Source organism: Pelodiscus sinensis, chromosome 22 (assembly GCF_049634645.1).
Source record: "Pelodiscus sinensis isolate JC-2024 chromosome 22, ASM4963464v1, whole genome shotgun sequence".
NCBI classification, from domain to species: Eukaryota; Metazoa; Chordata; order Testudines; family Trionychidae; genus Pelodiscus; species Pelodiscus sinensis.
This window is the reverse complement of record NC_134732.1, coordinates 1,195,575-1,207,243: the sequence shown is the minus strand read 5'-3', so window position 1 is coordinate 1,207,243 and position 11,669 is coordinate 1,195,575. Positions and strand designations below refer to the sequence as shown.

General features: G+C 46.7%; 1 protein-coding gene across 2 annotated transcripts; it reads left to right on the top strand.

Moving 5' to 3' along the window:
* The first annotated feature begins 275 nt into the window (after nt 1-275).
* ZMYND19 (zinc finger MYND-type containing 19) lies at nt 276-10,401 on the top strand. 2 transcript variants are annotated; one of them, XM_075905418.1, is made up of 6 exons: nt 299-493; nt 700-759; nt 1,897-2,003; nt 6,159-6,299; nt 8,437-8,617; nt 9,718-10,401. In XM_075905418.1, exons 1-6 carry the CDS (start codon nt 443-445, stop codon nt 9,859-9,861), a joined length of 684 nt encoding a protein of 227 aa, XP_075761533.1. In that variant the 5' UTR covers nt 299-442; the 3' UTR covers nt 9,862-10,401. The 2 variants fall into 2 exon arrangements, with proteins under 2 accessions (XP_075761532.1, XP_075761533.1); XM_075905417.1 differs by lacking the exon at nt 8,437-8,617 and having other exon boundaries at nt 276-493.
* The last annotated feature ends 1,268 nt before the right edge of the window (nt 10,402-11,669 follow it).

The window sequence follows — 11,669 nt, the reverse complement described above, 5'->3', positions numbered from 1 at the left end:
GGCAGGGGGGTGCACCAAGGGAATTCCAGGACGACGGGGGGGGTGCACCAAAGGAATCCCGGGGGGGGGCAGGGAGCGCTGGAGGAAGGGGGCGGGGCGGGCGGGGCCCCCGCGAGGCGGGTGGCTGCGGCCCCTTTAAGCCCCGCCCCCCCGTTGCGTTGCTCCAGTGTTGGCGGCACAAAGCTTCCCGCGAGTGTGACGTCACCGTGCGTGCGCGCTGCCCCGCGTGACCCTTCCCAGCCCCGCCTTGCCATTGGGCGTGAGCGCGGCGTAGGGCGATGACGGAGGGCACGGCGCGTGCCGGGATTGGCTGAACGCTGACGGGTGGGAGGCGGCGTGCGGCCCCGCCCCCCGGGTGTGCGCGAGGCGGCGGCGCGTGGCAGCGGCGGCTCCCGGGCCCCGAGCGGCGAGCGCAGGCGGCGGCGCCGAGCCCGGCCCGGCCATGACGGACTTCAAGCTGGGCATCGTGCGGCTCGGCCGCGTGGCCGGCAAGGTGCGGCGGGCGCGCGGGCCCTGGCGGGCGGGGGCGGCGCCGCAGGAGCGCGGGATCGGGGGGGCCTCGCGCTTTGTCCCGCGGCGCCGCCTGGGCACGTGGCCCGGCGGAGGGGCCCTCGCGGCCCAGGCCCCGCCCCGCGCGGGGGGAGGGGGCGGGGCCCTCGTGCCGGGCGCTGACCTGCCCCCCCCCCCCGTGTGTTGCAGACCAAGTACACGCTGATCGACGAGCAGGACATCCCCTTGGTGGAGAGCTTCTCCTTCGAGGTGAGCCCCCCCCCCGGGCTGCAGGCGGGACCCCCCCCCCCCCGGGATGCAGGCGGGACCCCCCCCCCGCCGGGCCGGGCTGCAGGCGGGACCCCCCCTCTCCCCCCCGCCGGGCCGGGCTGCAGGCGGGACCCCCCCCCCCCCCCGCCGGGCCGGGCTGCAGGCGGGACCCCCCCTCCCCCCCCGCCGGGCCGGGCTGCAGGCGGGACTCCCCCTCCCCCCCCGCCGGGCCGGGCTGCAGGCGGGACCCCCCCCCCCGCCGGGCCGGGCTGCAGGCGGGACCCCCCCCCCGCCGGGCCGGGCTGCAGGCGGGACCCCCCCCCGCCGGGCCGGGCTGCAGGCGGGACCCCCCCCCGCCGGGCCGGGCTGCAGGCGGGACCCCCCCTCCCCCTCCGCCGGGCTCTGCTCGCAGGCGGGAACCCCCCCCCCCCCCCCCACCGGGCCGGGCTCTGCTCGCAGGCGCTGACTTGCACGTGGGTGTTCAGGCGGGTGGAGTTGGTTTAAAAACCTTTTGCCTGCAGGGAACCCCCGTTTCCCCTCCCCCCTCCCCTTCCAGCCCCGCTAGCAGCTGCTGTGGTGTGGCGAGGAAAACACAATAAATTCTGAAAAAACAAGAGTGGGCTCTGCGTGACTCCATGGCGAATGCCGACTCTCCCAGACGAATTTACAAGGCCCTTGTGCTACAGTATCCGAGTCACTCTTGTTTGTAACGTACTTATCTTACCAGCCTCCCTGTCCGCTTGGGAAGTACTCTTATCCCCATTTTACAGATGGTGAAGTGGTGACTTGCCCACTGTCTGGTGCAAAGCGGAGCGCTAGACTGGCACCCTAACCACAGGACCATCCTTCCTCTTTGCGCTCAGCATTTCTGCTGTGTGCAGTCTATTTCTTCCTTCTCCCCAATTTATCACATTTGTGCAGTAGCAGAATCCTTTGGTCTTTGTCTAATACAGAAGATTTAGATAACTAAAATCCCGTTGAGATGAAGTAGTATATAATCAGTTTCCTGCAGTTGTAGGGGGACAGATGATATCAGGTGTTGGTCTTTCCAGTATCCCATTTCCCAAAGGGAATGTTAAGCGCTTCTGCTGGCAGTTGGATGCCCTTGGTCACTGAACACTCTTTCCTTCTCTCCAGGCTCGGATGGAGGTAGATGCTGATGGAAATGGTGCTAAAATATTTGCTTATGCTTTTGACAAAAACCGAGGCAGGGGATCTGGCCGTCTGCTGCATGAGCTACTGTGGTAGGTGTTGTACAAAGAATTAATATATTAAAGGTTTCAGTCAGAGATGTAGCTTTTAACCTTCTGCTTGTTTGTGTGTTAAAAAGAATCTCCTGAAGTGGACTTGCTGCTAAATGCATTATGAACACTAACAGTGGGTGCAATTAGAGATTGTGTTGTGTTAAAAGGCTTAATGAAGAACAGTACCAATGTCTCTAAAAAGGTTGCTTATGGGAAGCTGCCTGAACTATGCCCATCTATACCCATAGTATAAACCTAGGCATTACTGTGATTTCTTTGTAAATATGGGCAAATATTAACTCTTCGGGTTCTGTTCACCCATCCTATGTAAGTGTAACTCCCAGTAGTACCAGTGAGATGTGACTGTCACTTGAGTAATGTAATTTTGTGTGTGTGCTCATTTGTGATTGGGATAGGAGAATGCTAATGGTTCAATATTATGGTGCTTTGTTTGCTATTAACTTTCAGTTTTGCACACTTCTTTGACTACTTGGGTAAGATTCAGTGCTTTAGATCCTCTGTCAGGCAAGGCAAGTCACTTGTGCCTCCTTGCTAAACACTTCACAGGCTGTCATTATCTATTGAATACTTTAAATTGATTATTTAACTTTGTAAAGTCTGTGTTCTCCTGTCTAATTATCTTGTAGAAACTTATTTTGCTCCCTCTCATAACAAGAGTAGAGCCTTTACTGTTATTGAAACAAAAGACAGAACTATGTAGCACTTTAAAGACTAACACCAGACTAACACGGCTGCATCCCTCTCACTATTTTACTGTTATTGGTGATTCAAAACTCAACTGAAAAATTTGTAGAAAAGATAACTGCTCCTGGTGAGAGAATCTTGAAGTAACACTGAAAGATAATTATTTTGAGATAAAAACCTATAGGTATTATTTGCTGGTCACCTCCTGTGAGTTTGTATTCTTGTTCCCCTAAATTGGAGTTGCCCAGAAATTAATCACTAAAACTTATTCCTTAAGGAGTTTTCTGACAAAACATTTATGTAACTGTTGGACCCCTTGAAGCCTTTTCTTCCCTCCCCACCCCTTGTAGTGTTTTCACATACGGTCCCTCACGGGTGTTTAAGGCCTGATCTACACTGAAATATTAGGTCAGCTCAGCTAAAATATTCAGGGGGCTGGCACAGTTAACCCAATCTAACCTGTAGTGCAGACAGTGCTCTGTCAACTGGCGGATTCTGCAGTTGACCTAGCTACCACCTCTCCCGGAGGTGGGTTACCTGTTCTGACAGGAGAAACCTCTTGTCAGTGTAAGCAGTGTCTATGCTGAAGCTGTATCATTGCATTGGAGCTCTGCTGCTGTATCATTGCAAGTGTAGGCAAGTCCTAGTGCCTCTGGCAAATCTGGCTAGTCTTGTTGCAATGGTAGCTGACTAATTGTTTGGTAGATCAGATTGCCCGCTGTAGCGGTCACAAATCTAATGCTGTAATGGCTAAAGTCCGTATGCAGAATTAATAATCCCATAAAAGGATGCAGCTTCCGTTCATCTATCTGATATTTAAAGTTATCCACATTGTGGTGGGTCCAGCTGCTTGCACATTGAGCAGCCCGTTCCCTTCTTCAGTAACACGATTGCTTTGCTGTTGGAATAAATTCTAATGAATTCAGATGAATTGTGAACAAAAGATTCCCTTAATGGCCCCTCAGCATGCATAGTCTTTTATTACATGGAGATGCTGGGTAAGTATTCCTGCCTGCCTAATTGTTCTCACGATGTGGATGCAGACACAACCCAGCTGGAGACCTGGTCAGTGGTCTTGGGCTTCTTCCTGTCCCAGCAATCCAACCATCAGTATCACTCTGACTCACAAGAATTTTGAGTCATTTAAAAATCAGAACAAAACCCAAGCCTGATGTTCTGCTCAAATTTATCCTGTTCATATCCATGAATGCAGGTTTGAAATATTTAGATCCACTGAACAGGTTTCTGCCATTTGAGTTACTGGGGAAACTGATAGCAGTAATAGGTTGTCATTCTGTGTGGACCAGCAAACCAAGGGGATGAGCTGCACTGTTAGTTATCTGTGAAACCCATTCAGGAATGGAGAGATTCAGGAATCTTGATTTTTATTCCAGGCTCTGGATTACCTTAGTAGGCATGTATTTTTCTGCCCATTGGCCCAGTCTTGACCACTTCTGCCCTACCACTGTCTCCTTCTCGCAATATCTACTCCTCAGTCCTCTCATCCCTGTCTGTCTCCCTCAACTCTCCCTGGTTCCATCAGGTGCCACCCATTGGGTCATTGAGAGCATAGAAGAGACATAGTAATAGAAATGTAGCTGTGTTAGTCTGGTGTAGCTGAAACAAGATAGGACTATGTAGCACTTGAAAGACTAACAAGATGGTTTATTAGGTGATGAGCTTTCACCTCATAAACCATCTTGTTAGTCTTTAAACTGTTGCATAGTCCTGTCTTTTGTTACAGAAGAGACAGACTCTGTGCTCTTGGATTTAGCACCTGGTCCGCCCAGGTCCAGGGGAGCAACTATAAAGTAAAATAGAGATTTGCCCCCTGAAGCATGTGTAGTGGCTCTGTGGGGATGATGCATTGTAGTCTGTTCAGCATAGGGAACAATGAGAGGCATGACTGTGCTTAGAATGCATGGAATTTCAGCGGTCTTGTTGCTGAATTCTAAAGTCTGCACTAAGAATGGGCAAACTGCAATTTTGTGAAAGGCTCGTGATTACTTTTAGTGAATTTTCATGGGGATGGCAAAAGGCGCATAGTTGATGTAAAGGCTGTCCCTGGTCTAAAGCATGGAGGTGCTAGAGCAGTGGTCCCCAATGCCGTGCCCGCGGGCACCATGGCGCCCGCTGGGGCATTTATGCGCACCCGCCGAACGATCTGGGCCGGCCCCGGGCGCGTGGCACATGCACGGTGCCGGCCCTGGGCGCGTGGCACATGCATGGCGCCCGGCAGCCCCAAAAGGTTGAGGACCACTGTGCTAGAGCATTTCAAAGGAAATGATTCAAGAATTTTTTAACATTGATAAAATATTTTTCCTGATCTTTTTTTTATCAAAATAGTTGGATTTTTTTGCTGGAATTTTCCAAAAATACCCAGCATGAGGCAGACACCCAGTGTGGAAAATTTCAGCTGCTAATTTTAGCAGTTGGAGTTAAAAAGAGGGACTTATTAAGGTTGCCTCACACGTCCCATTATAAGCTATGCCAGTGTCCCCACATGCAATGCCCTTCATGTTCATTGCACCTACTCTTAAAATTCTCTTGTAGTGCTGTAAATTACTTGTCACTTTACAAAGCACACAGAAGGATCCAGGTCCTCACCATGCAATTTTGCACTCTGAGATGCAAGACCTGGAGGAATGCTTCGGGACACGGATGGCTTTAGTGAGAGTGATTACTACAAGAAATGAGTTGGGAATTAAAAAAAGAGGACGGGCCAGGAATAGAGATACTTGCACATGGACAAGAAATAGATTGATGGAGTGAAAGAAAACAGAAGATTAAACGAACAGAAATGAAGGGGAAGCATGTAGAAAATGAAGTGAATAGGAGGAAAGAAGAAATATACAGGCACCAAAAATGAAGCTTGCTGGTCACTGGTGAAGCTCTGGAGCCTTTTAAGTCCTTGCTTAATAGGGATGTGAACAGCTAATCAGTTAACTGACTGCCCTGTAAGCATCACTTTTAAAGGGTGATGCCAGGAGCAGCCCCTGCCTGCAGCACGGTGGCCATTCCAGCCTGTTTAATTAGTTAACTAGTTAAACTTAATATTTACCCTATTAACTAATTAAATGGCATTTTACATCCCTATTGCTTAGAGACTTTGTAATGGAGCTCTAACTGTAGAGGTGCCTGTCACATATGCACCTAAATATATTTGATCTAGTGCATCTCTTTACTGTCCTAACTTCTTGCAGAAGTGCTTTTGTAATTTTTCTTTGTCCGGTAAAGGAGTAGTATACTGTGGCCTTACAATTCAATTTTTGACCTTGAGCACTTTTATGGCAAAGTAGTAAACTTGTGGAGTAAGTCTATTCTAATAAGAATGCTGTGAAGATTTGTCAGTACTGATACACTGCTTCTTCTGGCAAGGAGCACACCATTCATGATCTATTGAGAACTATTCTTTGCTGTGACCTGCAAATTGTATTTAATCTCTTCCAGGGAGAGGCACCGGGGAGGGATTGCTCCAGGATTTCAAGTGGTGCATCTGAACGCAGTGACAGTGGACAACCGACTGGACAATCTGCGTTTAGTCCCGTGGGGGTGGAGACCCAAAGCTGAAGAAATTTCTAGTAAACAGAGGTATAGCAACACAATATGTATGGGAGAGATGTAATGGAGATCAGGATAGGGATGTTACGTTGCAGTCAATTAGCTAATCAAATAGTTGATAGAATTTCCATCGATTAGTCGATGGGGGGGGCCGCTACCCCGGCTGCAGCTCTGCGGTTTAAATATAGGAGGAGCTGGGCACGCAGCAGCCTGGCTCCTATTACATTTAAATTGCAGAGTCCCAGCAGGGTTAGCTCCTGGGGATGGTGTGACTCAGGACTGAATAGTCCTGGCTCGCACTGGCTCCAGAACACTGCAGCTCTTCCCCTGCTCCTTCTCACAGTGGAGACCGTGCTGGGGGGAACCGGCGTTTAAGCCAGCTCCCCACCTCAGCTCGAGCTCCTGCTTTCCCCATCCCCCATTGTCTCTGACAAAGGCAGCAAGCAGGGAGGGAAGCAAGTGGTCGACTGGACTACCTGATAAGCATATACAGGCAGTCCCCGGGTTACGTACAAGATAGGGACTGTAGGTTTGTTCTTAAGTTGAATTTGTATGTAAGTCGGAACTGGTACATATTGTAGGGGAAACTCTAGCCAAACATTTCTCCAGAGCTCAGTTTTATTCTCCCACACCTCACTTCCCTCAGTCCTTTATTCTCAAGCTGAGGTGTCTGCTGAGAAAAGCTGTTCCGCGTCTCCCTGGTCTGCTGGGGGGAAGCAGCTAGTGTGGGGTTGCCTCACCCCGTTTGTAAGTAGGGATCCGATGTAAGTCAGATCCATGTAACCCGGGGACTGCCTGTACTTATTGGGTAGTCGACTAGTTGATTACTCCCTTACGTCCCTAGATCAGGAATAAGCTGCAGCCAGCCAACAGATTAATTTGAAGCCGTCTTCAAAGTTCACTTGCTTCTTCATGACTATTTTGTAAGAAACAAAGCTTGATCTAACACTGAGCTATTTGATCTTGAACAGCTCACAATTTCTTTTGTTCCATTTCTCCATCCAAAAAGGAGAGAACAATTTATTGTGGCTTCTAGACAAAACAGAGCATATCATCACTGTTACCAAGTGTGTATAAAGAATAGGGATGTTAAGTAGTGATTAATTTGCTAGTTGAGTAGTTGATGAACTTGAAATGCAGGGGCTCTTGTGCATTTCAAAGTTGGAACGCTGCGTGGAGCCCAAGCCCAGCGGGAAGTCCCACTGACTCCAGGTTCCATGCGGGCGCTTCCTCTTTGAAATGGACAAGAACCCCTGCTGTGGCTCTTGTACATTTCAAAGGCAGAACGTGGAAGTGCTTATCAAGTAGTCGATGGAATTTCCATCGACTACTTGACTAACAAATTTATCGCTACTTAACATCCCTACAAGAAGGTGAAGGGAGACAGTAGTTCAACTACAAATGCAAACTATTGGGGGGAGGGGTCTTTTCAGCATAGTTTGCACAGAGATTTAGTACAGAGGAAAATTTTGCCATGTACAGTTAGTCCTGAGAGATTCTGTGCTTGAGGCTCAAATAGTGTGGTGCTGAAGCCATTAAGGTTAAACACAATGTGAGTTACTGGAATCAGATTCCATCCTACTGTTCTAGCGTATTGTGAGGACTCTGAGTCTGTGCTCCACTGCATAGACTGTGGCCCCAAGTATTTGTCAGACCTTGCTCATCTTCTGGGGTGATGTTTTGTGTTACTTGTGTGGTACAGCCTGAATACCATTAGAACAGTGTTTGAATTACTTTGGTGGAGACCTATGTGCTTCAGTCTCATTGTAGCATCTTTAATTTCTTTTGTGGCTACTCAATTGAAATAGCTGCAACACCAATAAGATGATAGTGTTCAGAGTACTGGTCAATTTAAGAAATGTCCTTTGAGAAACTGGTGAATGGTATTAGAGCAGGCCAGGATTACTCAAACTGGGGAACAAGCCCTTGGATCATCGCTTTTTAAAAATAAGGTGATGTAAATGTTTTTTTGGTGGTGGCTTTTGCATCGGTGTGAAACAGGAACCCTGAAAAGAGGACAATTAAGGGAGGAATGCAGATGTTCCTTTAACTCTAATAAGGTTTAAAAATTGCCTGCACTATCTTCTTCACGCAACTTGAATTAGTTTTAATTGCCAGAAATGTCTATTCTAAACTTATGGAATAAACATATGTTTTTCCATTAAAGGGAACAAAGTCTGTATTGGCTGGCGATCCAGCAGCTTCCCACAGATCCAATAGAAGAGCAATTTCCTGTGCTGAATGTAACACGTTATTACAACGCTAATGGGGATGTTGTGGAGGAAGAGGAAAACTCATGCACATACTATGAATGTCACTACCCCCCATGCACAATGATTGAAAAACAGGTGTGTTCAAAGTACATTGAGAGTAGTGATGGAACAGATTCACTAGACCACTTTGTGCTCAGAGACTGCTTGTTCTGTCTAGCTTTCAGTGTCTTAGGCTCTATCACTAATGATCTGCATCTGAGTCTCTATAGAAGAAGATTCTCTGCCCTAATAACTGCAAGGAACTTTTTCTAGTAGTACTCGCTTTTATTTGAATTTCATTACTCCACATTAGATCGCCTTAACAATTCCTCAGCCTTTGAGGTGTTTACACTCTGGGTAATGGGCTGAATATCAAAATGCTTTAGCAAAGTTGCATGATGGGAGATGAACAAAATGGGATATTGCAGAGGAAAAGAGCTGCCGAGAAGGCTCTTTTATTAGTGGCAAGGTTGTGAAGGGACAGGAAGGCAGCCAGTGGTGGGGAAGAAGAGTTAAGCAAATCCAGAGGGTTTAAAAAAAGGAAATCTTGAATTAGAATCTGGACTTATCTAGTAGAACTTGCTGACGGTATGAATGCTGCTTTGTTTGTCAGAAGATGGGCAGCAGCATTCTGTGTCTGCGGAGAGCTGCAGAATACAGAAAAGAGGGAGTTGCATTAGACAAGAGGTGAAAGAACAATGGATGAAAGTCTTAGTAGTTGTGGAGTGAAAGTAGTAGCATGACTGGCCATTCCTTGGAAGTAGGTGACAGGCAGCCTTTAAACAAGAAAGCTTTGGAAGGGAAAACTGGCGGGGCAGAGGAGTGGTTTGATCGGCTGGGCCTCATTTCAATGAAGCAGATAACGTGTTGTCTGAACAAGGAAGGATTTTCACGTCTTTATAGTGAATGCTGAGCAGGATAATATGCGAGAGAAGCATGTTATTCTACTCTTCTTTTTCTGATCTGGGAACACTGGACTGTTTGACAGAACTCCTCAATGCCATTGTTGCCCTTAGAGCATGAGCTCAGGTAATGGTTGCACAACCAAATGATTCAGTGGTTCTAGTTGTTGGCTGTTCAGATTTTCCAAATGTTGTGTGAGAAGGTTGTAATAGAGCTTGTCAGTGTAGCCAACTTCTTGGGGGCTACTGGGGCTGAGCTGGCTAACTGATCAATATTCTGTCTTTTTTTCCTAGTTACGTGAATTCAATATATGTGGCCGATGTCAGGTGGCAAGGTACTGTGGCTCTCAGTGCCAGCAGAAGGACTGGCCTGCTCACAAGAAGCATTGTCGAGAGAAGAAACGAACCTTCCAGCAAGAGCTTGGACCAGAACGATGACCGGGTGGCACAGGCCTCTCAGCAGCAGGATTCCTTCTCAAAGGCATTGGACTCTTGCTTTTGCACAGTAATGACAGACTGCTTATTGAAGCCAGAGGCACTGAAGAAGACAAACCCTGTGATGCTTGAGTAGAACAGCTGACTGGACTAAGCCAGCTCTGACTGGTGCTGAAGAAAGGGATTGGGTTTTCCCTTTCAGTATTATATTCTCAAGCTAAAAGACTACTGTGGAGGCTCCAGGCAGGAAGCTTCTCATTATTTATATGTTAATATGTTTGTAAACTCATGTACAGTTTTTTGTTAGAAATTCTCAATAGGACTCATTTACTGTATGTTCAGATGAGAACACATTGTGGGCCTACAAGTAAAAAAACCTGTCATGTAGCAAAAGCTTTTCCTCATGTGGCTAAACAGTATCTGTGGCTGTGCCAAGGCCAGGACACTGGCTCAGACATCAGCAGTTACTCTGGAGAACTCTGCATGGAAGTTATATTTAAAAAAGCAAAACAAAGTAAAGGGTTGGAATGAATTATTGTCTAATCTGCTCTGTAGTTTTTGCTATTTCTGAAGCTCCGTGACACTTGTTCTATACATCTCTCATTAAGCATTTTCTTTTCAGCACACCATATCCTGATATTGGGCCAGAATTTAGGGGATCATCAGATACTGGAAGGGCATAAGAGCTAGTTGATCCCTCTTGCACTAGAGAAGGACTGCTAGAGCTCATGCTTTGTTTGCAGAAAATTAAATCTGGTTTCTTGCTGTCAAATCTTTAATGCTAAAAGTCAGGGTGAAAGAGAGCTCAAGTAATCCAGTGATCATGCTCAAGAGTGTGTACCTGTAGCCAGAAAATCTTCTGCTTTGCTTTTCCAAATGTTTGTAGTTGATCTGGTAGGTATAGTGGTTGCTTTAGCATGCCCCTTACTTTTAAGAGATGCTATCAATCTTGAAAATCATATCTTTCTGATTTTTTTTTTTACTTCAGTGGCAATTAACACTAAAAATGTAGGAGGAAAAATTATTTGACCTGCTTTGGAAAAGAATTATTTTGGCCCTTCTTGCTTTTTCTTTATGTATAACAGATATGTGAATATTATGCTTACTTAGAAATACTAGAAACCTCAAATTTGCGTGATCTATTATTTTTGAAGGAAATATACTACTCAGATATGTAGTGCAAATTTTCTCAGTACTTAATAGGAGTGAGGTATTTGAGTTCTTAACAGAACTTTTCTCCCAAGTTTTTAGTGAAATAAGTGTTAAACTTCCAAAAAATATGGATAAATAACTTCAGTTGGCTTTCACAACGCATCTCAGCATACTAGCACTAAGGACCACAATCCATGCAGTAGCTGTTTGAAGATTTAGTTCTTTTACAGAATAGTTCATTAGCAATAATGTTTAACTTTTTTCTACAGTGATAGGTTTTATTTGTATAAAAACCAGGTGAACTTGGATGACTTATCTGGAGACTGTTAAGGGCTAACCAGAAATGTCAGATAATTTTAATTGTAGGTTTGTAAAGTTTTGAGGAATGCTAATGAAAACAATGAATCTTAAATATGTAAAGCCAATAGCTCCCTTAAAATTAGGAGAGAAAGCCATTTACTTCAAAAATTAAACTCTGCTGTGGACTGGAGAGAGACGATACTAGAAATTGTAAGAGGTAGTGGCAGGAGTAGTTTCCAGCTCTGTTCAGTTTTCTGGAAGGTGATAGTGAAGATGGAGACTGCTCTGAAGCAGGAAGAAAGAAAACCTGCTGTTAGAAGTAGAGCTGATAAAACTGCATACTAAAATGGTCTGGTGCA